Raw genomic sequence first — 27,890 nt, forward strand, 5'->3', positions numbered from 1 at the left:
AAATACACACGCATAACAACCTGAATAAAAAGCTTACAGAATACAAACCCAGAAGAGCTCGCAGATCGACTGACTCAGATCAAATAGTGGAGTGCAGAATCCAAAGCAAACATGGTGAAGCAGCATCTAGCTATTATGCTGCACACAAATGGAATATGTTGCCAACAGAGGTGAGGTCAGCCCTAAGTGTGAATGTGTTTAAATCTAGGTTAAAAAATGTTCTTTTTGCTCATGCTTTTTAGAGTATTTCCAATTTTTAATCACATTTCTTACACTGTATGCAGTTTTAATTGTACTTTTTAAAAATATATTTATTTTTTTGTAATTTTGATTGTTTTTATCCCATTTTAAATGGTTTATCTCTTTGTTTTCAAATACTTTTAATCATGTAAAGCACATTGAGTTACCTTGTGTATGAAATGCACTATACAAATAAATTTGCTATGTTTTGCTTTGCTTTAGGAGGATAGTTCTTAGGCCTAGCCACAAAATCAGAAAAACTTCAAAGGTGAAAGAGTTTTAAGATTTAGGTTTTGGGCCACTTTAAATACTTGATGCTTCTGTTAATTTTGGTGATATTTTTCCTTTTTTATGGTAGGCCTACTATTGTACTCTATGCAGATTATGAATGATATGAGCCTCATAATATAGAAATACATGTATTGAATAAATATGGAGACATTTCGTTGTCTGAACTTTTTCCAATCAACAATTGAATGACTAACCCTTACTTCTATGTGTAAAGCACACACTTTCATTAAATCGTATTTGTTGGCCGAAATTAAAAGATGTCAATCAAACATATCCACTCAGTCGAGTTAAGTGGATCCATTTGGGGCACATTTGTCCATATAACTTTGTATTTAAGGGAAATCCTGGGTGCAGCTGTTGTACAGAAGCTTTGGTCGGGATAAGCTTGGTCAAACTTGCATACAGTACTGCTATTAAAAACCATGAGAAATAGATTTCTAAGCCAATATTATATGGATGTTAAGGTGGCTTCTGCCACTCACTGTAATGCGCATGTGACAGATTTACATCTCAATGATGTGGTCCCATAGAGCATTCCTTTGTGCACACCGGCAGTGTCTCTCAACTTTTTTTTTTTAAGTTGTCATTTTTGAGGTAGGGCATTTCACCAGACAGCTCAAATATGTAAAATATGATGAATTACACCTATTTCATAGTATTGTAAATTCTTTCCATACTGGTTATGCAGTGAATTTGGCCTCTGTTTCTACCCTCAACGTCACACTAAATAGGGGGGTTGATATCATTGGAAATAATAGCCAGTTTTCTTTTCTTTTTGGTGTTGCAAATAATTCATAAAGAGAACTTGTTGGTGAAATATGAACAATGAAGACCACATACAGTAGGCCCTTTAAAGGTTGTGGAATTTCCTCACTTGTTTGCACCAACAGTATTCTGCATTACTTTTTTGAGTTGCTTTCACCAACACTGTTGTGGAATTAGTATGACATTTTATTTTTGCACGACAATAATGCAAAGAAGATATTTTTATAAGATGATAAATTTCATTTTCAAGTACTTCACTAAATAAAAGCTTGTTTTATCACAAAAAAATCATCAGGCTTTGTAATATCAAGAATATTACTTTGATACAAATTATTACATTGCACCCGCGACCCTAGTGAGCATAAGCGGTTCAGGATTTACAAACCTAAGAACAAACAAAGCACTCAAGCCTAAATGACTGTGCACCTATTTTGATTGACGTGTCTCATCCATTGACATTTCAGTAAGGCAGGCCCAAAATGCCAATAGTACTGGTTCTGTAGGTTTTGACAGAAATCCAGAAATAAACTACAACAGTGGTAGATATTTGTTCTTGAAAAAAAAAAAAAAAAAAGCTCCCATACTGGAGCACAAAAACCTCAATAAACGTGTCAATAATATTGCCATGGAAACTGATTACGTCATACAATTACCGCCCACTTTGAAGGCCCGCCCCCCGTGACTCCAGCTTGACACAATGCAGTCTTGGGTTAGAGACCATTAAAAATCACACTGTTGTTTGAACCTCAGCGCTCTCGGTGTTTTTAACAGAAACCGTCGGAGCAGCCTAGTAGTATTATCACAATTACAACGTATGTAAGTACACAGTGGAATTAATCAAGAGATTTTACCACGGCCGCGTTTTGAGGCGGAGGGATCTTTGTGACGAGAGAGAAAGAGCGAGCTCCATCCGCATCCACCGTGTTTGCAATTGAATCTTAGTTTTCGCGTCACTGCTTGGTTTTTCTAATTGGTCTCTGCCCTCATTTAGATGGCAAGCTTCCCAGACTCTATAAACCAAAATGATATAGGTGAGTACAACTTTTTTTTTGCGTAGGCAGGGAGCCACGAGCAACTGAAATCTGTGTCGATATTCGAGTTGTCAAGAAGGCCTTCCCGAGTTTCCTACGACTCCGTTGTAGTTAAAAATCGGAAGGATTTACAAGAGAACATACTCCGTACACTCGAATTATTTTTAAAGCGTGTGTGCGGAAATGATTGACCGTTGATTTATAAAATGTGAGTCCAATTCGTCTCTTCCGCGGAACATCGTGCGTCACGTCCGAGTTCCGTGTTAGGAAGGTGTCTTGTGTATTGTTTGATTTGCTTAGGTCGCTATGGCAAGAGTGTGAGAATAACTACATAAAGTTATCAAGGTCACCGAGGCACATAGGAAACTGCATGCCGGACGTGTAGCTCTCCCACTCCAACCTCATAAGATCGTCTGGTTGCGTACGTGCCTTTTCCATCGAAGACTGAATCAACCAGCACGTCAATGACGTCAAAACAGATTCTATTACTTAAAAGCCCAGCTTTTACACTGCAACACCTTCGAGTTTGACAGAGCACCAGACAAATTCTACTTTGGGCACTGCGTAAATTACTTTTGGACGTTGACATTTTGGGAAAAAATGGTCCGTGGAGCCAGATTCTTTAACCACTGACTTATTTTTTTCATGGACTTCGGAAGTATTTAACATCGACAGCAAAACAACACAGATGTCTAAACAGACTTGTTCTTAGTATTAAACCGATGTCCTCATTCATAACGGTCCCATTAATTGCTATAGCACTGATATACTAAATAGTTGGCCAAATTTTACACTTTTTGCGTCTATTATCCGAGATAAATTTTAATGCTCTTCTTTTGACAATAGATGCGACACCGACCATCATTTTCAACACAATGAGACATCTACAATTAGTTTAGGATGTTAAGCTCTAAGGTAGTGATATGTTATGTTGAGAATTAAGTACCCTCAAGCAAGTATAAAAAGTCAATGAAGAAGATGGCCTTAGTTTATGGCACACTGAAAACAAAACGCAGCAGGACATGCACAAACACTATTTTTATTACTATTTTTTCTTTGACGCCATTATCTTGGAGAATCCAACAAGATAACGATGTGATGCAGCTTTTAGGTTGAAAGCCATCAATCTGTCCATCTAGGATGGATATCAGAGTTAAAATAACCCAATATTAAAGGTCAAATCCAGAGGAAATGTATTTTATTTGTCTATCATACAAATGTAGCTAAAATTTCATTAAAAACATTTTAAAAATTCTCAACAAAACAGAAATGAAATAAATTAGCGTCAAAGTTAGTCTCAAGATTTTGTTCGAAATGTCACTTAAGATTCGGGAAGTTCCGGTACTCTTCCTCAGATTCAACTACGGCAGTGTGTGCTCTCAAGTGTTCGGTGCATTATTTAAAATACGGGCTAAATCTTTAAACGCAGACGATACCGAAGGTTTCGATTTTTGTTTTACGCCGACTCAATCGCTGGTACAACAACAATCAACTCGCTGTTGTGTCCAAGAAGCATGAGACGTTTAAACGTGTTTGAATTAGATTATTTCTTTAACAAGGTGTACGTAGATTTCTTTAGGCACCTACCAGTCTGTATTTTGGGTGCGAAGTTCCATGTCAACTTCATCAGGTCTCACTGAATCCCATCCTTGTGTTGCATTTGACGCTCAGACCGTCACACTGGTTTGAACATATATGGTTGAATTACACCTACATGGGATGTTTTTCAAAGGCGGGAAGAATAAGAAAATTCCTCATTCAATTCCTATCTCTTCCACAGAGCATTCTGTAGATTATTGGTTGTTTGTCATGTTGCCGAGTAAGCGCATACACCTCTCCTAGGTGTTATGGGTTTGGTCCTTTATCTATGTTCTAGTTATTTACCTGCAGCAGTCTATGTGTAGCCACTCACTGTGTTCCATGTTCTCAGAGTTCAATAAATACTCAATGGTTCGGAAACCTGTGTGATCTCTTATGCTCGCACAAGAAGCCAGAAGCATTTACACATTCCATAAAAACTTCATCACTGCTGTCTATCGTCTCTAGATCCCACTCACGTGTATGATTGTCTGCGTAGGAAGCCATTTCTGTACTGGGGTTGTCTTTGCGTGACGTCACGTGGAAGCAGCTTCAACAGAGCCTTGGTTTGAAACAAACATGGGATGCATTTGGATTATAAAGAAAATGTGCACTTTGGCGCTAATTTTTCTTTTCTGTTGTTGAGAATTTAAAAAATATTTTTTAATGAAATTAGGCTACATTTGCAAGATAGACAAAATACATTTCCTCTGGATTAGACCTTTTAAAACATTATCCATCAAATTTATGGAAAAAAAAGACAGATGCGTCCACATTTGTATATTCCTATTCCTGGCCATCATTTCTATTAATTTTCTATTGGTCTCCAATGGGGCTGTACTCCAACCTGCCAGTAACCTAATGGGTAACCAGGGGTGCGAGCGGCTGTTCAGAGCTGCTTGCAGCTCTTGTTGTTGTTTGAAACAAGCACGTTTTTGACAGGCTAAATATGCACAAAACTTTGGATTGACATAGGGCCCGTCATAGCTTATGATGTGCTGCCAGGCAAGTGTGAAAGAGGCTCAAGTGTTGGTGTTTTTCGCCATCTATGATACATCATTTTTAAATTTCCTGTACCTGTCTCGTCCTCATCTGATAAAGAAATAGCAGATTAGGTTGAACGGAAAGATGGAGGAATACTTCCATACAGATTTGAACCTGTGGCTGTAAATGTTGAAGATCCGGATGGTTCTTCGGGCGGAATGACGCGGAGTCCGACTACTCGGAGGCCTACGCGCGGGACATAAGTGCCTAAACAAAGGCTCCCGCAGCTCCAGGCCGGCAGCCACAGATGGTTCTTCGGACGGCAATGATGCGGAGTCTGACGAGCCGAGCTTCGACGTCCGGAGAGGCCTTTAGCCGTGCTTCGGCGTATGGGGCTGACGCCTCCACCGCCTGGAAGCTCGGCTTGTGGCCCACGGCGGGAGCTCACTCGTCAGACACAGTGTCATTCCCGTCCGAAGAACCATCCGCGGCTGCCGGCCCGGAGCTCCTCGCCACCCGCCACCGGTGTCTGGGCACCCTTGATGTATTTACTCCACCCGGCATGGGTCGTCCTGAGTACGCGACAAACAAAGACTTTTAAAAGGGTTAGGAAATCACACAATTATGGGCCAGTCATTTTGAATATTTCATTGAGTCTCTCGTGTGCCCACTCGTCTGTGTCTGTTGTTAGTGGAGAAGTGATCTGCATATCGTCTAAATATGGCTTCAAACCAAATGGTAAAATGGCCCCGGTGGCTTCAATCGTTTCTGTGATGTTCCATCCATCCATTATCTACCACTTTTCTGGGACGGGATGCAGGGGAAGTAGCTTCATTAGGGATACTCAGACTTCCCTTTCCCAAGCCACTTCTTCCAGCTCCTCCGGAGGGTTCCCAAGGCGTTCCCAAGCCAGCCGAGAGACACCGTCTCTCCAGCGTGTCCTGGGTCGTCCTCTGGGTCTTTTTACGGTGGGACATGCCCGGAACGCCTCACCAGGAAGGCGTCCAAAAGGCATTTGAATCAGATGCTACAGCTACCTCATTTGGCTCCTCTCAATGCGAAGGAGTCGCGGCTTGACACTAAGCCCCTCCCGGATGACCGAGCTTCTCACTCTATCTCTAAGGGAGAGGCCAGACACTCTCCGGAGGAAACTTATTTCGGCTGCTTGTATCCGGGATCTTGTTCTTTAAGTCACGACCCACAGCTCATGGACATAGGTGAGGGTAGGAACATAGATCGACTGGTAAATTGAGCGCTTTGCCTTTCAACTTAGCTCCCTCTTTACCACAACGGACCGATAAGTCCGCATCACTGCAGACGCTGCACTGATCAGTTTGTCGATCTCCCAGTCCATTCTTCCCTCACTCGTGAACAAGACCCTATACTTGAGCTCCTCCACTTGTGGCAGAATCTCATCCCCAACCTGGAGAGGGCCCACCACCCTTTTCTGACTTAGGACCATACTATCGGATTTGGAGGTGCTGATTCTCATCCCAGCCGCTTCACACTCTGCTGCGAATCGCTCGAGTGACAGCTGGCGATCACGGCTTGATGAAGCCAAGACAACCACATCATCTGCAAAGTGCAGAGATGCGATGCTGAGGCCATGAAACCGGACACTCTCTAAGCCTCGCCTGCGCCTAGAAATTATGTACATAAAAGTTGTGAACAAAGTCTGTGACAAAGGGCAACTTTGGCAGAGTCCACTGGAAAGTAGTCCAACTTATTGCCGGCAATGCGCACATAACTCTGACAGCGGTCGTACAGGGACCAAACATAGTACCCCATACTCCCGAAGACCCCCCCCCCCCCAGGATTCCCTGAGGGACACAGTCAAATGCTTTCTATAAGTCCACAAAACAGAGACTGGTTGGGCGAACTCCCATGCACCCTCGAGGATCCTGTCAAGGGTGTAGAGCTGGTCCACTGTTCCACGGCCAGGACGAAAACCAGATTGTTCCTCCTGAATCTGAGATTCGACTTCCTGATGAACCCTCCTCTCCAGTAACCCTGAGTAGACCTTACCATGGAGGCTGAGGATTTGAACTTACTTCTGACAGGGTAATCTGGCAGCCGTTCCCAGGAGACCCTCACGATACGTTTGGGCTGGCGTCTTCCCCCACCATCAGAGCCAACTCACCACCAGTTTACAGCTCTGCCCCTCTCGTCACCTGAGTGTCCAAGACTCTCAAGTCGCAAGTCCGATGACATGACTATCAAGTTGGCTGCGACCTAGGGTGTCCTGTACCAGGGTGACGTGAACACCCTTATGTCTGAATATTGGGTTCGTTATGGACAATCCATGATGAGCACAGAAGTCCAGTAACACAACACAACACTAGTTCTGATTGGGGGTGGGGGGGGGGTGTTCTTCCCAATCACGCCCTTCCAGGTCTCACTGACATTGCCCAGGTGGGCATTGAAGTCCCCCAGCAGAATGATGGAGTCTCCAGAGGAGGTGCTCTCCAGCACTCTCTCTAAGGACTCCAAAAAGGGTGGGTACTCTGAACTGCTGTTTGGTGCTTAAACACAAACAGCCAGGACCTGCAGACGGAGGGAGGCTACCCTCTCATCCACCGGGGTAAACCCCAACATACAGGCCCCGAACCGGGGGACAATAAGTATACCCACACCTGCTTGGCGTCTCTCCCCATGGGCAACTTCAGTGTGGAACAGGATCCAACCCCTCTTAAGAGGAGTGGTGCCAGAGCCCAAGCGTTGCGTACAGGCAAGTCCGACTATATCTGGTTGGAACTTTTCGACCTCACACACCAACTAGGGCTCCTTTCTGCTAAAGAGGTGACATTCCATGTCCCTAGAGCTAGTTTCTGTAGCCAGGGATTGGCTTGCCAATGGCCTCTCTCACAGATGATGAGCTCATGGGAAGGGGGACCCATGTTACCCTTTCGGGCTGTACCCAGCCGAGCCGCATGGGTGCAGGCCCGGCCACCAGGCGCTCGCTTTTGAGCCCCAGGCCTGGCTCCAGAGGGGGGGCCCTGGTGACCCGTGTTCGGGCAAGGGAAACCAAGATCCAATTTTTGTTCTCATCATTGGGGTTTTGGAGTTGTACGTTGTCTGGTCCCTCACCTCGGACCTGTTTGCCATGGGTGACCCTACCAGGGGCATGAAGACCCAGACAACTTACCTCCTCGGATAATCAGGGAAGGGTCGCTGTCCACTTGACAAAATGCTTACAGCACCAGGTGGTCTCCCATCCAAGTACTGACCAGGGCCAACCCTGCTTAGCGTCCGAGATGGGACAAGCCCTTCACCATGATAGTGTGATGCCTATACAGGACGTCACAGATAATATGGCCGTCACTGGGAGTTAAGTTATACTCTAGCAATTTTGCGCTTTTATAAAACGCTCCCATCTCACTTTTTCCGACTCATCATCCACGTGATGAATATATGTAGTTCTGATGACATTCCTATTTTAAAATGTATATTTTGGTGTCAGTGGCACTTTAACAATATTTTTTATTATTTGTGTGTATGCATGTATATGTCTGTGTATATATAATATATGTATATTATACACAGGTAAGGCAAAGTTCATTGGGGAACTCCTGGTGCCCGTTGCTCCCTTTGACCAGAAATCAGGCCGTGAAGCTTGGACTGTAGCCTTTGCGCCCAATGGTTCTTACTTCGCTTGGTCTCAGGGCCATCGCATTGTTAGGCTTATTCCCTGGACAAAGTGTCTGGCCAATTTGTAAGTATCTACACTTTTTTTTAAATGACAAATGTCTATTTTTAGCTTTTTTTTTTTTTCAATAGATTAATATCTCTTCACTTTGAGAGACTTTCATACCATTTTAATTTCTCTGTGTACATTTGGTCAGTGTTTACTACACTTGATTCTGGGTGGATAGTAGTCTGTTGACGGTTTTTATTTTATTATTGATTGTTATGATGTGGCTTTAAGTTCCCCTTTTTGGCAGGATCACCCTTGAAAAGGAGAACTTGGTCTCAGTGGGTTTAAAATATTTGGGTAAAATAAAGGGTTTTAATTGATTTGTTTTTCATAACAATGGTTAACCCTCCCAGATCCGATGGGCATGATAGTGATTTGTGGCAAATTTGTTAAATATATTTCTGGACTTTATCAATTAATTGCACTAACTCTTTGACTTGGCTCTCTTAGTCAGCCACTGTGACCAAAAGCCCTAGGTCCTGCTGAAAAAAAGCAAACACAGAGCATAAGGCTCCCATCAGCTTTTTATAGATTTTCACTTTAATGTTGGCGGGAAAAGGATGACAAAGCAAAACAATACATGATCTGCATACAGAAGCCTTAAATAACTGTGTGTGTGTGTGTGTGTGTGTGTGTGTGTGTGTGTGTGTGTGTGCGCGTGTGTGTGTGTGTGTATGTATATATATATATATATATATATATATATATATATGGAGAGTTGGAAAGGATAGTATTTTTACACTTTGGGATGTCAGAAAGTACAACAAATATATTAACTGTAGTTTGACTTTTTGACGCAGAGTATTTCTTATTCTTTCTTTTTTTTTTTTTTTTTTTTTTTATAGTTCAGTGTCCCAGGATGGGGAGGGCACTAATGCTTTAAGTCCCCGACGTTTTTCCCGTCAGAACAGTGATGAAGGCCAATACGTACAGACAGCTGGTGATCCCAGAGAGCACACCATTGACTGTGGCGACATCGTCTGGGGTTTGGCATTTGGCTCATCTGTGCCTGAAAAGCAGAGCCGCTGCGTTAACATCGAATGGCACCGGTTTAAATTCGGCCAGGACCAGTTGCTACTGGCAACAGGCCTCAACAATGGTCGCATCAAAATCTGGGATGTTTACACAGGTGAGGATGCTTAAGAATAGACATTTTGCTCTGTAAAAATCCCTTTTGCCTGTAATTTGTTATGGCTAAAGCCTTGGCAAATAATGTTTGTCTTTCTCCCTTTGTTGTGATTGTGCATTCACGCGTATCTTCCGAGAGTGGCTGTACTTGTGGTAGTTTGGACTTCCATTAATCCTTTGGTTTGATACAATTTTTCAGGAAAACTGTTGTTGAATCTCATGGATCATTCTGATGTAGTGCGTGATTTGACCTTTGCTCCTGATGGTAGCCTCATGTTGGTCTCTGCATCCAGAGATAAGACCCTTCGTGTGTGGGACCTCAAAGATGATGGTATGTGCATAGCTGATACCTATAGTCATCTTTCTTTGAATTTCTTCGCAATTTGTTTACAAAGGCTAAAAATATGAGTGTTTTTCTTGGTTACTCCTGTGATAGACTATGTCCCCAACCACAATTCTATTTTAGTGGGGATTTGCGATGTACCCAGCTCCTATGCATCACTTGACGCGTACATGGCAAAAATTGTTGCTGCGCATAGATAATCTCATAATCATCTCTCGGTGTTGGTCCATTTTAGTCACATGCTGTGATGACGTAACCTTCCGCTTGGGTCCGCATACCACTGCCACATTCTTGATCGATTATTAGCATAATTAGATGAATCATCTGGCCATCTAAATCCATTTCCTCTCGCACACTGTTCAATGGTCACCATTGTTCCTTTGTTCCGGAAATGAAAGTAAAAACAGCTACCACAAATGCAGAGGAAACTCCACTCTTCGCTGTCTTAGCCAACACCCGACTTGGAGGCACATTTTCAAAAAACGTAGTGTGCGATCGAGTATAAAGCCAAACTGTCCTCTGGATACCCACAGTGACGTCAGCACATTCATTAGTATAAAGAAGCTGTAACTTAATACTGAATGGGGTTTTATTGATAATGTGACTTGTGTATTTAGGTAACATGGTGAAAGTTTTGAGGGGTCACCCGAATTGGGTCTACTGCAGCGGATTTTCCCCCGATTCGTCGATCCTGTGCTCTGTCGGCACAGGCAAAGCAGTACGTAAACATGTTCTTTATTCACTTTGAATTGATTTGCTAGCTTTTTGTTGTGCTACTGCTTGTGACTAGCCATGCTCAATGAATCTAGAAATGTTATGAAATTCAACCCATCCCAGCATTGCTCACCTATATTCACACTTAAACCAGCTTTGCTCTGTGTCATAAGTGAAAAGTGACTTGCATCTAGATTTTGTTTCGTTTTGTCGACTGTGGTGGGGAAGGGTGCTTTTGGTGAACAGAATTTGCAAAACTCCAACTCACTGTTTGAGCACACATCTACCTATATCTAAATCAGTGTTAATTGAGGTGATGAAAACTGAAAAAAACTCATACACGTAGCATTTTACACTTGCGTTACTTTAGTTGTGTGTTTATTTTTTTATTTATTTTTTTTAAAGTAAAAGCAAAAAACGCCTGGTCCAACTCCAGACTGACCATGCAGACAAAATCTGTTTGCTATTTTATAACATGTTAAATTTACATATTTAAAACATGTCAAACAGTTTTCAGACTGTTAGTGGCCACAAGAAACAGATCATTTCATTTCTCGATGAAACTGATCAAACCGCAGTCGTCATGTAGTTGGTAGTACCTTTGACAGGTTGTGTGTGTCCCTACAGTGTGTGTGTCTTGCTCTCCCTGTCACAGGTGGTGGCAGAGCTCAGTGTGTGATTGGTTTTGAAAGGACTGCCGCGCTGACATTTTGAGCAGCCGGTGTAACCGCGGATGCACATTGCCCAAAGGCCTGCCAGGGGCAGCTTGGCATCTGACCCGCAAGGTCAATCTGTACGTAGGTGCTGCTCCATGTCTGTCTACCTCTGCTGTTGCAGTTCCTATATTTATTTTAATAATGTCATCTAAAAAATATAATTAAACTGGTCATTAATTCTCTGTGTTCCCTGCCCTCTACGTTACACCACTACCTTATTTTTCCAAATTCACCTCTACACCTTGCCTCAGAAAAACAGCTTCACCATCTATCCAAATGTACTAGAGTCTCTTTCATTTGGTTAGATGCTTTCTAGTCGTTAACTGCTGCCAGGACTTGGCAGACTTTAGTTTATTGACCAACACAAAAAAAGATTTACTCATGAAAAAGAGACAAGTACTTTAGACAAAGTATTAAGTGTTGCCTAGAAAGCAGCAAAGTAAATCCCACTTCCTCCATAAAAATAAATTTTATTTTATTTTTTTGTAGTGTGTTGTAGTTTTGTTTGACTTTTTTTTCCCTCCTACTTAGATTCATCATAAAAATCCGCTCAACGCAGCAATCGTCATCTAACTTAAGTTGAGTTAATTAGTTTAATATAAATGTAATATTACTGGAAAAAACAACTGCATGTTCCAAACAATGAATGTTCTAGCAGCTCACAAGGCATTATTTCAAGCAAATGTCAAGAAAGCTTAAGTGCTGAAGTTGTACAGTCTAAATTTTATATGTGGATATTTCCTTGAAGCCCGCTAATAATGATAAACGCAGGTCATAGCTTTCAGCATATTTAGCGTTTTATGCGTGTGTGTGTGTGTGGTGTGTGTGTGTGTGTGTGTGTGTGTGTGTGTGTTGTGTGTGTGTGTGTGTGTGTGTGTGTGTGTGTGTGTGTGTATGTTGGGGGTGGTGGAACGCTCAGAGTGTGTGTGTGGGGGGGGGGGTGCTTTTGTATACTTTGCCAGAGGTGTCAACCCTTTGGCCATAAAATATTCTTTTCTCTTGCAGTATCTGTCTCTCTTCGTAGGCTTCTGCCGGAGGTGGGAGCCTATTGTAAACAGAGAGAACTAAAACTCTGAAAGGGGAAACCAGTGGAGTAACATTATGTTACCTTAAGTTACTACTTGTTTTATTTTCTCTTTTTATGTTGAAAAGAACATAAGTAATGATGTAGTAATGTGCATTTTTTTTTTCAATATGGTGATTAAAGCATTGTATATTGTTAAAGGATCTTTTATAGTTTGATACAACTTGAGATTTTTAGATGTTAGTCACATTGTAGCCAGCAAAAGTGTGACTATTAATGTTTCAAAGGATTGCTCCATTTTGACATTAAGCCTTCCTGTTTCTGTAGCATGTGCACTTTTATTTGCTTTGGTTTTAAGTTATTGCCTATTGACACTGAGCATCAATTAATTCTCTTTAATTCCTCATAATTTAATTGTTAAACATGATGCGCAGACAGTAATGTTAGAACTATGATAGCACAGGTAACTCATTATTATCATTCCCTTAAATGTTAACAGACCTTTCTTCACCTTGCAGGTGTTCTTATGGAACATGGATAAATACACATTAATCCGAAAGTTGGACGGACACCACAATGATGTGGTGTCTTGTGAGTTTTCACCAGATGGGGCGCTGTTAGCCACTGCGTCCTATGACACTCGGGTCATTGTCTGGGATCACCACAAAGCCACCATCCTTCTAGAGCTGGGGTAAGACCTCTGTGATTTTCAATTTGTCAATAATTTACTTTTCAGTATTAACTGTGTGGAAGCATGGACTACAAATTACCATGTTTTCCGGACTACAGAGCGCACTGGATTATAAACCCCTCCCGCTCGCTGTTGCTGTTTTTCCCTATACATTAGGCGTGATGGACTATACATTGCAGATATATACATACCGGTACGTTGTGAAATTAGATATTCACACAGAGAGACTTTGTTAAGGTTTATTTATATCAGTAACTCACATTTGACGACTGTGATCGTGCGCCTTCGTGCTCGCAAATCTGCACAGTCGAGCATGAAAAATCACGCGCCTAAAAGTTGTTGCGAGTAGAAAAAAATAGATATTGAAAGACGTTGCTTATTTTGTGTATTCTTGAAATTAATTTACGTGTTTATTTCATAAGCGTTGTTAACTAAACAAGCCCGCTCCTTAACAATCAGTCGTCACCCGGAAACAGGAAATGCAAGCTAACTGTACGGAGCATGTTAGGAAGTTACAGGGCCCTTGCCATATGCGAACACATACTGAGTCTGGTGAGTAGGGTTAAGTTTTAAAATTGTAAAAAAAAATTGGCTGTCTACCCTAGCATACAATTCTGTACTGTTATAGACTTATGTATATTACAAGAATTCATATTTGATTCCAGGCTTTAGCGTGACGAAGGTTTCGCCAGAAGCTATACCGGAAGTTGAGTGAATAATTGTTTACAGCGGAGACAACTGCATCCGGGTTCCGCGACAAACCCACGGATTCTTGGCATCGGTTCATGCTACTTGTGGATGCTACGGAAAATTTATAAACCCTTTCGGATTATCTTCCGAAAAACAAAGGATGGCAGTGGTATAAGTGCAGCTTGTCAGCTGCCAACTTTGATGGATGCCCATTACGCGGGAAAGACGCCCAACACAAGTTTTTCTGCTGTCGGAAAATATACTCCCCGTGCAGGCCGGAGGCAAAAGATTTGCCAGGAATGGTTTTCTAAATTCAAGTATCTCAAATTGAGGGACTCAAATTTTTTCTGCCAATGGTGTAGTGACAGTGGAAGAAAAAATGTTCTGACACGCTGAAAATCATCAGTGGCACCAAAGTTGGATGACTTCATGAAGCATCAGCAGACAACTGATCACAACTTTGCTGCAACTGCAAAGACAGTTAATGTAGAGCGTGGTTTCTGCAGGCATAACATTGTAAAGACGTCCTTAAGGAACTGTCTCAAAACAGAAAGTGCAAATGAACTGTTGTTAAAATTGAAGGTCCTGAAGAAGAATTGTTTGATTTTGATACAAGTTTCTGTAAATGGGTGAGCAGTAAAAAGAGGATAATCTTTTTGGCAGGAATCATGCAAAAACATAGTGTTGAACAGTGATGTTATTTTCTACATTCAGGAGTATAGAAGAGGATTGAGAAACTTTTATTTTTATGACACATCTCTGTCATTCTTAATGTTTTTTAGATTCAGTTACCAATAAAAAATATAATTCCTTGTATCACATTTACGTCTGAAAGTCATATGTATGAATGTAACCTGAAGAACAAGAGTATTAGTCATGTTAGTAGATCGCAGTTTGACCGGGATGTGGTTGGCTATTTTTTGGCTATGATTATAGAAAAGTGGTTAATGAAAATTTTTTTGGGTTTAAAAAAAAAAAAAGCTCATGATGAAAAAAGCCAGGGCCCTGAGTACTGCCAAAAGCGCATATTCAACGCTTCTTCACGTGCAGCGAGCGCATTTACGTTGAAAGCCATCAATATCATGAGCCATGTCAAAGGAAATTCAGTTACACTGAAAACATTTTTGGGGTATAACATAAATAATGTTTTAGTATCTAACTATTGTGATTTACTTCGACTTGATCTAAGTTGTAACGTTAGACTAGTCTGTCCATATATCTTCCCCGTGGTGCGAGTTATCATGAAATTGAAAACCTTTTCCCTCTACATGCTTCAGGAAGATGTACATCATCTACTGGTAGCTTTCATCAATTGATTGACAATAGATAGCACCGTAAATGATGCTGGATTATAACAATACGTCACGATTGCCGACAGGAATGTTTGTTACAAAGTATCGCTAGCTTGTTGCCACTAACGTCGATTATGTTGAACTGAACTTTCATCATTTTCAAAACAGTTTGTTTATTCCTTGACAGGCCAGTGCATTTAACTTCAGATAGTTTGTCAGATCAAGAATTTTTATTGATGACAATTTTTAAATAGTTTTATTTCATGTTCTACTAATATCAGTTGAAATTCGAAATTAAAATTTCTGAGTTTGAATTTTTTTTCTATTTTAGTTATGTATTTGTTTATTTTATTTTTAATTTACAGTTATGTTATATTAATCCAGTAAGGTATTTTAAATTCTTGAGATTCCATCCCTCATCACACCCGCAACTTTATCTGCGGGCATGACTGGTGGACCACACCCGTAACTATATCTGCGACCATGACTGACCACACTCGTACATTTTTCAAATGTGACTGATTTATATCCCTTGTTTCCTTGTCTGTGTCCTGATTAGCTGTTACATCAAGCAGAATGGAGAATTTGTGCCCCCCTTATGCGGTTAGTTTTATTGGCTCAGTGGAGTTTTTGAACTTCCTCTGTGATTTCTTAGTATTTGAGTTGAAGTTTACCGAGTATTAGTTGATCATTAACCAGGACAGAATTTCTAAAGGGTGGAGAAACACAAAGCACTAACTGTAAACAGAATGAACAGAATATTTGACGAGCAATGCTGGATGGGTTGAATTTCACAACATGGGCCACATAAAATCATGTGGTCGGCGCCATCTGACTCCTGAGCCTTGATTTTAACACCTGTGTTGCAGAGAGACTCATCGACTTCTTGACCACTACCCTAACTCTAGCCACTATCATCGGCGCTAACTTTACAGCTAAAGTTACTATTCAGTGTGTGCAATGTCTGTACAGACTTTGCTTCAAGAGTTGAACTATTACTGAAAATAAGAATATTAAATTATGTAACTCAATTATTAATCTTGACAAGGATATGATGGTATTTTGTTTGGAGGTTTTCTAGCACTTCAAAACATCTTAAATTTTAAAATCAATCTTATACTTTCCAATATGTGAATTCAACTCTCAATTTTAAGTCTTATTTGTTTTTATTATAATGTGTATTTCAAATAAATTGCTCTCACAGCATACTTTCAATATATGTTTTCCCCTTTTCATGTTTTCTGATAGGTTTTCCATTATCATCACACTTTATGGATACAGACCTTAATTAATATTTTGAAACTAGAAACTACAAAAGAAACGTGAAATACATTTAGACTTTGATACATTTGGTTTTAAACCTTCGCAAACCTTCCTTTTCCATCCTAAATTATATTCTCAATGTTAATTCATCTTTTTGTAGACATCTCTTTCCTCCTCCATCTCCGATTTTTGCTGGAGGGTCAAATGACCGCTGGGTGCGCTCTGTGAGCTTCTGCCCTGACGGCCGCCATATTGCCAGCATTACTGATGACAGGTGAGTCGTACGTTCCCTTGTCATCACTGTCTATTTAAGCAGGGTTTGTATGGGTCAGGGAATTTCTTGAATATCATGGGAAGAAACGTTGCCTTTTCCAGGTCTTGGAAAGTCTGGTGAATTAAAAAAAATATTTGGCTTGGGTTAGGGAATGTCATGGGATTTTCAGTCACTGTGACCTGACAAGTGCGATCACACTCGCAAATCTGCACAGTCAAGCACGAAAAATCACGTGTGTAAAATTTATGAAGTAGAAATACATAGACCCTTCTGATTACATGCAAAGCAACAATACTTTTATACACTTGTAATTATAATTTTTAATGACCATAAATTTGACAGTCATTATGGTGCACCTACTACATTGTTAAAGCTTTGGCACTTATTATTTATGTGGCAACACACAATCATATAGCTGAAATATTGCTGTCTGCCACAACTAGTCAATCCAATATTTGTCATGGAATTTTGTATTGAGAAGCTGTAAAGTCATGGAAAATTCTTGGAATTTTGATTCTCTGGAAGTGTAAGAACCCTGTTTAAGTAACAATTTGCAAAAACAAGAACAGTCATGGTGACAAGTGACTTTAGGAGTCTCGCTTTCTTTCAGTGTCTTCTGCTCTTAGTGGTGCATAAATATTCCATGACTCTGTTAATGTTTTGTCAGCAGCTTTTTTCCTGGCAACTGTTTTTGAAGTGTTGTTTTTCCTATATTTGTTGAATACAATTAATATAGGTACAATTTCAAATGCCGTATGGTGATTCAGAACCCAAAACGTTAATTCTATTTTTGAACATTGTGTTGTGGCTAGTGTCTGTTCAAGGATTTTGACATGTATCAAATATTCAGATAAACAAGTATACTATACTCGGCACACTTGGTATCTGCATACAAAAACCGTGCTGTTGCTTTAAGTATGACTGTTTTTCAAGAGTAGCCGAGAAGACTGCAGTCTTCTGAGTGGCTGCCTTTTTAACAAAGCTTTTGTTTGTACTTTTTCCTGTTCATGTAATCAGCAATGCATAGTAGGAAAGCTGCTCTGTTTGCGGTTTGTTTATTAAAATCTGGAGTCATGACATTTGAGACTTGAGGGCATAGAACTGATACAGTACATGTCTTTGTTCAGATGAATCACATAGTTGTCACCATGTACTGTAGCTATTTATCAAGCTTACTGCTGGGTGACCAACCAATGAACTGATGTTGTGGAGGGGAAAATGATGCATGGGAAAATGCAGGGCTTTTTGTTCTCTATCCATGACACTGCGGGTCCATTGCAAGTGATCTAGAAAGTAGAATAAGCAACAAATACATGTGAACAGAATTATGGACAGCTGGCAAAAAAGGTATCAGGTGCAGTCTATCCCTTGCTACTTAGTCTGGATTTGATATTACCGAGACCAATGTTTGATGAGAGTACTTTATATAATATTTGCAACTGAGAACTTTATCAAATGTTTACAAGTGGAAAATTGCTAGAGCATTCTCCAGTTTAAGATGAGTTCTGTTCCTATGGGTGTAACACCAGAAGTCAGAATCCACAGTAGTCCATCATGAATCTACTTTACAGAAGTAGTAAAGCCATATTTACAGTAATTATGTTTGGGAAACACTCTGAGAGTAAATATGAAAATAGTTACACTGGTAACTGAGCGTGCCTTGTGGCATATGATGGGGTATTCTTATGCCGCTGTGCAAACTAGTTCATTGCACCCCGGACATTCTCTTGACAAGGAAAACCACAAGTGAGTTCACAAACACCAAATTCTGGAAGGCTATTAAAGACAAGTGCACAATTGCAGAATTATCTCAAGGACTGAGCAAGTACTGATCCCAGGTAACGGTATCATGTTGATACTGGTCTAATTTCAAGGTATCGGGCACCTGTGAAGGTTGCAGAATCCATCCACAAATATTCAAGGCAAAAAAAAAGAAAAATCTGCGATTAGGTCCTCCTTCTCAGTAGTTGGCGCTACACTCCACCGGTTTGAGATATTGGCAAATTATCATATGGATCACAAAGAAAGGGGTCTTTGCTTACAATTACTTAAAACCAGATGTTCCGATACACTAGATTTCTGTGGTGTGTATGTAGTGCTACAGTGCCAGCTGAAAGTATTCACACCCTTCAGTTTTTAAAAATTTTGCTATTTTTACAGACTTATTCTAAGGCTTCTGGAGGGATCCCAAGGCGTTCCCAAGCCAGCCGAGAGACATAGCCTCTCCAGCGTGTCCTGGGTCGTCCTTGGGGTCTCTTTCTGGTGGGACATGCCCGGAACACCTCACCAGGGAGGCGTCCGGGAGGCATCCGAATCAGATGCCCCAGCCACCTCTTCTGGCTCCTCTCAATGTGGAGGAGTAGTGGCTCGACACTGAGCCCCTCCCGGGTGACCGAGCTTCTCACCCTATAAGCGGTAGATAATGGATGTGCAAATGTATTGGAAATATAAATATTATAGGTACATGGGTATTTTGTTGAAGAACCTTTTGGCAGCAATCGCGGTTTAGTCTTCTTGACAAGCTTGGCACACCTGTTTTGGAACATTTTCTCCCATACTTCTCTCTAGATCCTCTCAAGGTCAGTTAGGTTGGATGGCCAGCGTCAGTGGACAACCATTTTTAGGTCTTTCCAGAAATGTTCGATTGGATTACAGTGCTGTCTCTCGCTGGCCCACTCAGACATTCACAGGGTGCTCCTGAAGCCACTCCCTTATCTTGTCCCTGTGCTTTGGGTCATTGTAGTGTTGGAAGATGAATCAATGCCATAGTCCAAGTTCCAGACTACTCTGGAGGAACTTTTCTTGAAAAGGTTCTCTATATTTGGCAGCTTGTCATCTTAACCTCAATGCTGACTACTCACCCAGTTCCTGCAGCAGAATAATAGTCCCAGATCATGATGCTACCACCACCATGCTTCACAGTAGGGATAGTGTTAGCCAGGAGATGAGTCGTGTCTGTTCTTCTCCCGATATAAGGCTGGCTATTCAAGTCAAAAAGTTCAATTTTCGTTACCTCAGATCAGAGAATTCTTAAGGTGCCTTTTGGCAAACTCCAAGCAGGCTGCCATGTGGCTTTTGTTGAAAAGTGGCTTCTGTCTTGCCACTCTACCATAAAGCAATGTTTGAGAGGCCAACCATAGGAGACCCGTTGCATTAGTCAACCAAGGTCAACCATTACTAACAACAATTTTCCTATCTCTGCTAGGAAATATTGGAGTGCCGCCTGAGTGACCGTAGGGTTCTTGTTCACCTCTCTGACCAAGGCCCTTTGGGAAGAAGGGCCATCTGAAACACTGACTCCCAGCCTTGGAACAATGTTTCTGCAACTTATTGCGGAATACCGATACGCTAGTCTGCTATATCCGTGTTCCCCAACATTCTTCGCACCAATGATAATGAAAGTAGACTTTTAACTTTGTAAAATTCTGCCTGTCAAGCAGAAACCTATGACTGTATCTGTATCAGAGCGGACTTGGTGTGTGTGAGAAAACTTTTGCAATAAACCCAAATTTTAAATGGGATATTTTAAGTAGGACTCCTGATATTGTGTTTTCCTTTGCAAACATTTTGTTCAAAAGAATATTTTTTTTTTCAGTAAATGTAATTAACTGAATTTGTTGATGAAATTATTCATTCTTTGAACTCTGCCACCATTAGCCAGCCCACTGCAACTTGAATCTGAAGTGTTCAAGTCAGCTGGGACTGGAAACTGAAGCATTCTGTGCAGTCTGGATGTGCCAATTAAGACACGCAGCTGTTGCAGTGGAGAAGGTCCAGTCAATTGTCATAATAAAAAGACACTGACATACGGATTGCAATACAGTACAATGAAAATGATGCACAGTTGTCATCTTTCTCTGTGGCCCGGTAACAAATGCCTCACAGCCGAGCCTATATCCGAATGCGATGCCCCTGCCACTTCATCTGGCTCCTCTCAATGTGGAGGAGTTGCGGTTCTACTCTGAGCCTGATGACCGAGCTTCTCAGCCACTCTTGAAGGGAGAGACTGGACATCCTGCAAAGCAAACTAATTGAATCCGCTTCTATCATGTTCTTTCAGTCATGACCCACAGCTCATGACCATAGGTGAGGGGAGGAACATAAATCGACCAGTAAATTGAGAGCTTAAACTATCTGCTTAGTTCCATCTTTACCAGAATGGACGGCTACAAAGTCTGCATCACTGCAGAAGCTGCACCGATCCACCTGTTGAATTCCTGTTCTCATTGTTCTCTCACTCATGAACGTGAGTCAATCTACTCACTCCTAGAGAGAAGCTCATCATCTTCATTTCTGCCAGCTCCAGCTCTGCTTCTTGTCTCTTCAGTACCACCATCTCTAATCCGTACATCATGGCTGGCCTCACCACTGTTTGCCTCTTCTGAGACTCTTGTCACATAACACACCAGACAGCTACTCCAACCTGCTTGGACCCATTTCTTCATTTCCTTCCCACAATCACCATTGCTCTGGATTGTTGAAACCAAGTATTTGAAGTTATCCACCCTCGCTATCTCTTCTCCCTGGAGCCTCACTCTTCCCCCTCTACCCTCTTATTCACGCACATATATATTCTGTTTTACTTTGGCAAATCTTCATTAGTCTCCTTTCCAGTGCATGCCTCCATTTTTCTAATTGGTCCTCCTCCTGCTCCTTGCTTTCACTGGCGATCACAATGTCATCTGCGAACATCATGGTCTAAAGACACTTGTCCTCCATTTTTCAGGCGTCTTCTAGCCTGCTAGTATTCTGTTGAGTAAGTTGATTAAAAAGTCTACAGCCACCTCTTCAAATTGCTTCCATACCTCCACAACTATGTCATTAGGACCAACTGCCTTTCTCTTTTTCATCCTCTTTAGTGCCTTTCTAATTTCCCCACTTCGTGGTCCATCACACTTGCCTCTTATAATTTTCCTTCTCATTTTATCCATTCATCAACTTCTCAAAGTATTATTTCCATCTATTTCCCACACTACTGACACCAGTCATCACTTTTCCATGTCTATCCTAAATCACCCTTACCTGCTGCACATCCCATCTCTATCCCTCTGTCTGGGCGACCTGTAGAGATCCTTCTTTGATGTCCAACCTGGTGTACGTGTGCATGTTTAGCCTCTACCACCTCTTACCTTTGCCCTACGTCGCATCTCAATGTATTCCTTTCGCCTCTCCTCAGTCCTCACAGTGTCCCACTTCTTCGCTAAACTCTTTCCTTGGATGACCTCCTGTATTTTGGAGTTCAAGCACCCAAGTCTCCTTCTCCCCTTTGCTACCAGAAGATATGCCAAGTACTCTCCTGCATGTCTCTCTGATCACCTTGGTTGTAGTAGTCCAGTCTTTCAGGAGCTCCTCCTGTCTATTGAGAGCTTGTCTCACTTCTTTCCCGAGTGCCACGCATTAATCCTCCCTCAGCTTCCACCACATGGTTTTCTGCTCTACCCTTGTCTTCTTAATCTTACTCCCCACAACCAGAATCACCCTAAACATAACCATCCTATGCTGTCGAGCTACACTCACCCTACTACTACCTTACTGTCAGTAACCTTTTGATTACATTGTCTGCATAAAATATAATCTACCTGCGTACCTATACTGCCGCTCTTGTAGGTCACTCTGTGTTCCAGCCTCTTCTGTAAAAAAATGTTCACACCTGCCATTTCCATCCTTTTTGCAAAGTCCACCTCCATCTGTCCCTCAAAGTTCCTTTCCTGGATGCTGTTCTTACCCATAACTTCTTCATTGCCCCAGTTTCCTTCACCAACATGTTTTACAATCTGCACCAATCACAACTGTCTCTGTCTGGCATGCTCAGAACTTTCCACCTGCTCTCGTGAATGCGCAATATATCAACCGCCTAATCATCATATCAACCAACTCCCGAGCTTTTCCTGTCATAGTCCCAACATTCAAAGTCCATGCACTCAGTTGTAGGCTCTGCAGTCCTCCTCTTCTGCCAACTAATCGATTTTCCTCCTCTTCTTTGTCTTCGCACCATGGTAGCTGAATTTCCACGAATGTCCTGCAGGTTTACACTGGCGGAGGCAGACATTGTTAACCCGAGCCATGACCATTCCGGTATGGGATTCTTTAGATGAATGCTTATATTTGTATTTCACGTTTTAAGGCTGATGCCATTACTGACACAACTTTCTGCATTTATCCGGGCTTGGGACCGGCCTACAGACTGCACTGGCTTGTCCCCCCATGCATTAATATTCTTTCCTCATTATGCTATTTTTTTGTTAAGTCTACCAGTCCCTCCTGAATAAAAACAACCCCACAACATGCTTCAGCCTTGTATTTCAGAGTTGGTATTTTATTTTCAGGCATCCAACAGTCCTTTTCCTCCAAATGTAATGATGCTCGTCATGGCCAAACAGTAAAATTTTATTTTTGTTAGACCACAGGACATGTCTCCAAAAATTAAGGTCTCTGTCCCCATTTATATTTGCAATCAGTCATGTGTCCCATTTGTAGCTGGGTACCTTAGCGATATGATGGGAACCGACTTGACAAACCTGTCACACTTTGAGGCAATTCTGTAGACCAGGGGTGCTCAATGCATGATGGCGAGGCAGTCGTGGTCGATCGCGACAGCGTGCTGACAAAAAAAAAATGTCGGCTGTATTTTTCTGACCTTGAGCTCACTGTCGGTGCAAACAATGACACTGAGTAAAACACGTTAGTCAGCGAGTTCCCCCTCTATTTTAAGTTCATGGCAAATACGACACTGACATTTTGCCAAAAAGCGAGCTGGGAATGAGAAAAGTGAACAAACTAAAATCCAAATTGGCCCCACACCAGTCACTTTTCACACAGAGTTCAACAGCGAAAACCGCCACCAAAGCGTCGTTCCGGGTTTGTCACATCCATGTTAATAAGAAGTCCTTCCAAGATGGAGAGATGGTAAAAGAGGCGTAGCTGACTCGTTGTTCCGATCTTTTAAATATAAGACGGAAATATTATCTTCAAAAAAAGCTCTGCCGCTGTCAAGGAGTACAGTTGCACAGTGTTGTGAAACCATGGCTGATGTGTGGAAGGACATCGGAGCTTGTGAGTGTTTCTCACTGCAGTTGGACAAATCTACTGATGTGAGTGACACAGCCCAAATGTGCATTTTCATTCATGTTGTGTTCAGTGATCGTAAAGGTGAACTCTGTTACAAAAAATGGTCATGCATTTTTGTAGTGGGTAGGTCTTTGTGACTTGGTCATTCTATTTCATTATTGGTCATTCAAATTAAAAAAAAAAAAAAAAAAAAAAACGTGAAAAGTAGATCTTGGGGTAAAAAAGTCTGGGCATCCCTGCTGTCGACCCTCCCTATGTATTAATTTTTTGCTAGGGTACATCAAATTTGACCAATGCAGGCCAGTCAAGTGACATCATCTATACAGCATACACCTGTCTAAGCATGTTTTACAAACTTAAAGGCAATATGATCAATTAAATGAATAAAATCAGAAAAGGATACATTTCAAATCATTTTTTTAATCAATAAACATTCATATTTTGCAAGATATTTGTTTATGGTTTGACAAAACTTGAAAATAAGGCCAAAAAATCATGCCGTGACATTGTATGGAACTTGCTTCCAAAGCATCAGTGAACATGACAAACAATTTGTTTCAAAAGTTTTCAACATTTAGGAAAACGGCTTTAAAGCAATTCTGGCATGTACATCAGCAACCGCAGCTGGTACGTGTATGTGGATATCCATTGATCTATTTGTCATTAATGCACTTGGACCATCATGTGTATTGCCATCCACTTTTCCTGCAACCATATCTGGTGCCACATCCTCATGCGCCCTTGCATGCACATTTGACTGGTTGGCTGCAAGCTTCAGTTGGTATTGTCAGTGTCCTCCAAAAAGGGAGCCAAGCCTTGCTGTCCTTTTCCAGAGCCTGGCCCCATTCCTCTGTAGAATGTGCTTGCTGGTGGGGCTGGTCAACAGTGGTCCAAATTCTTGCCCGGGTGACAGCACTGTTTCAATACTGTAATAATGCTCCCCTGTGTGGGAGGAAGGGCTTCCATCCTCATCTTGTCTCTGAGGAAAAACGGCTCTCTGCGGGCCTCATGAACAGTGCTCAGTTGGCTGGTTTTGTTATATTGCTATTTTGGCCGCTTGTTTTGATTGTTCCATTGGTGTTGGACACTTGAAGAGTAGAAGGGAGTTTTTCTTGATGGGGTCATGAATTGATACTATCACCTTCAGCCACCATTTTCACAGGGTGTTTTGCTTTTGTTCTTTGGTTGATATGCAAATTTCAGACGAGAGCACATTCATCTCTGGGACACAGAACCCGTTTTCTTCCTGGGCGGTATGCTGTTGGCTTGACATTCTTATAGCGCTTATTCTTGCGTATAAGGTTCCCATGTCATATTTCTTTGCAATGTTAAAGCACATTAGATATGGTGATATGGCTTACAATGATTTCCCTCCTCTCTTTACTTAGACTGGTCCGTTTCTGGAGTATTGAAGAAAGAGCTCCTCAGGCCATCAACACTCTCTATAATGGACTTTGCTGTGCCTTCTCTCCTGAAGGAAGTGTCCTTGCTGCTGGGTAAGATGTTGCCATATATTTTCTCTGGGCTTAACACTGATTTTATTGGGATGATCGGTTTCGACTGATAACTAACATTTAATGCAAATCAGCTTTGTCACAATTCACCGATCCAATCAATGACAATCTGCTTTGTAAAAGACTTACGCCGCATCATCTTGTCCAATATAGTTGAGTGCAAGAGCTGCTTTATTTTTAGCCTTGTTTTTGGCTTAACACTGTAAATATCTGACTGCAATAAAGGTTAAAAAAAAAAAATGTTGGCAGGGCGCCACAATGTCACAGCTGGTAAGTGTTGGCCTCACAGTTCTGAGGACCCGGGTTAAATTCTGGCCCTCACTGTGTGGAGTTTGCATGTTCTCCCCGTGCCTGCGTGGGTTTTCTCCAGGAACTCCGGTTTCCTCCCACATCCCAGAAACATGCAACATTAATTGGACACTAAATTGCCAGTAGGTGTGATTGTGAGTGCGGCTGTTTCTTTCGATGTGTGCTGCGATTGGCTGGCAACCAGTTCAGGGTGTACCACACCTCCTGCCTGTTGACAGCTGGAATAGGCTCTAATAGTCCCGTGACCCTTGTGAGGATAAGCAGCAAAGAAAATGAATGAATGAATGGATGGATGAATGTTGGCAGCATGGTGTAAAAAATGTGTCTGAGAAACAACATAATGTCTGGATCAGACTGCAAGACACAATTTCTTTCATGATCGCTCCACAGAACTGTGGTTCCAACGCTCTAACCAGTTGCTCCACTGTGGCACTCATGTAAATGTATTTCTGGAGCAGTCACACAAGTATATCCAGTAAATGAACAGCTCATTTAAATGGACACATTGCTCCATCTTGTGATTGAGTCAGTGATTTTTGTTTTTTTATTTTTTATTTTTTTTTATAACCCAATGATCAGCCCCAAAAACATTGATCGTATAAATCTGATTATTTTTTTGTAGCAGTATTGGCAACCTTTGACATCCGCAATGTTGATTTTATTTTATCTATTTACATTTTGGGGGGTAGTTAGTATTTTGAAATGATTGTGTCGAATTTCTAGGACACGGGACGGTGGTGTGTACTTTTGGGAATGTCCTCGTAGCACTGCCAGCCTGCAGCACTTGTGCAGGATGGCTCTCAGGCGGGTGATGACAACACAGCAGGTGGAGTTGTTGGCTATTCCCACGCCGCTCTGTGACTACCTGTCCTACAAAGTCATTTGATTCTCTTCAGGCTTCGGGCATCCGTGTGCAGCGTCCTGGCATGCTGACAAAGAATCAATTTGTCTCTTTATTTATTTTCAAAGAACCATGTAAAGTTTGTGAAAGTTGAGGATTATAATATCTCAGATCCTCATCACATTGTCACAGACTAGGATGTTATTTTGCATGTATTTATTTTTCTAATTGGTTATTATATGATTGTGTGCTGAGGCCAACAGGTCAACAATTCCTGTAAGGTCAACTTTTTTTTTTTTTTGTCTCATCTCCATCAATCCTCATCTTTTAACAACAGTTTAAGTATTCAGCTTTTCTTCCTTCTTGCTCAGGCTCACTTAAACAGTCATCTTTTCCTCTGATTTGAAATGGCTATTGCACTTAGTAGGAGGAACTTTGCTGTAATGCATGGTTTTTATATTCTTTTCTGTTGACAAATGGACGAGGTTTCGGTAACATACAGTGATCTTAGCATAACTCCTTTATTTACTTAATAGTTTGAACCAATATTTACCATTTTCTTTAACTTTTCAAGTAGTACTCAGTCCAACAGAAAATCAACAGTTGTGATTTTAGTCATCTTCTACTGCTTTACAAACAACAAAATAGGTGTGGTTTTCCTATTTTTCTTACTACGTACTTTTTTGCCCTTCACCCTTGTCTAACTTTCAATCTTACCTGTGATATGCTCACCCTAGTGTAGCACATTCACCATGCAAACTGACTGACTTCACTCTGAATGTTTTTTTTTTTTTTTCCTACTCTCTTTCAGACCAGTGTTTGACACCTAATGAAAACAAAGCACCTCTTAGGATTAACTGCCAGCCTGTGTAAAGTCTCCATGACATATGTAATGTACATACAGTGTCTGTAAACTTAATCGTCACTGTGAAAGTATAAGCAAGTCAATAGCCCCCTTAGCTTTTAAGTTCCAAGAAAACATTTGGGACAGTGTGGCACTCATTAGTGCCTTGTGTACCATTTATGAAATAGGCAAGAATTGTGGAAGTATGCAACCCAAGGATCAATGTCATTCCAGTCTCATTTGATGCAAGTTTGCTTTATTACAAATATGCACAAGCGACAGGAATGCTTGAAAATTATTTGTTTGTTACATTCAATTTGTACTGTGTGTGAAGAAGGGAAAGTGAGCACTCATTTTGTGTTAATGTAAGCAAATTGGTGCAGAGCAGCTGTCAGATTCTTCTGAGCAGTATGTTCTCAGCCACTGAAGGTTGGATTGCCCAACAAAGTACTACTTGTCAGCTTTTGGAATAAATACATCTAAAGCTCTTTGCAGTATGAATTGTTGAAGTGAAAGTTGAGAATTGAATGTAAGCTCCTGCCATTAAGGTAATTTTTTTTTCAAAGTTTCAATAAAGGTTTTTTAACTCATTAGTA

At 41.3% G+C, this 27,890-nt stretch overlaps 1 protein-coding gene across 5 annotated transcripts; it reads left to right on the top strand.

Moving 5' to 3' along the window:
- Positions 1-27,884, top strand: wsb1 (WD repeat and SOCS box containing 1). Of its 5 annotated transcripts, XM_061827413.1 has the most exons (11): positions 1,915-2,112; positions 2,288-2,327; positions 8,433-8,601; positions 9,429-9,712; positions 9,911-10,042; positions 10,672-10,772; positions 13,027-13,199; positions 16,605-16,718; positions 25,175-25,282; positions 26,333-26,435; positions 26,506-27,884. In XM_061827413.1, exons 2-11 carry the CDS (start codon positions 2,288-2,290, stop codon positions 26,602-26,604), a joined length of 1,323 nt encoding a protein of 440 aa, XP_061683397.1. In that variant the 5' UTR covers positions 1,915-2,112; the 3' UTR covers positions 26,605-27,884. The 5 variants fall into 5 exon arrangements, with proteins under 5 accessions (XP_061683398.1, XP_061683397.1, XP_061683401.1 ...); XM_061827414.1 differs by lacking the exons at positions 1,915-2,112; positions 2,288-2,327 and adding an exon at positions 1-170; XM_061827416.1 differs by having other exon boundaries at positions 1,921-2,327; positions 27,262-27,884.
- Positions 27,885-27,890: the final 6 nt, after the last annotated feature.

The sequence above is a fragment of the Syngnathoides biaculeatus genome, chromosome 8, assembly GCF_019802595.1.
Source record: "Syngnathoides biaculeatus isolate LvHL_M chromosome 8, ASM1980259v1, whole genome shotgun sequence".
Lineage (NCBI taxonomy): Eukaryota > Metazoa > Chordata > Actinopteri > Syngnathiformes > Syngnathidae > Syngnathoides > Syngnathoides biaculeatus.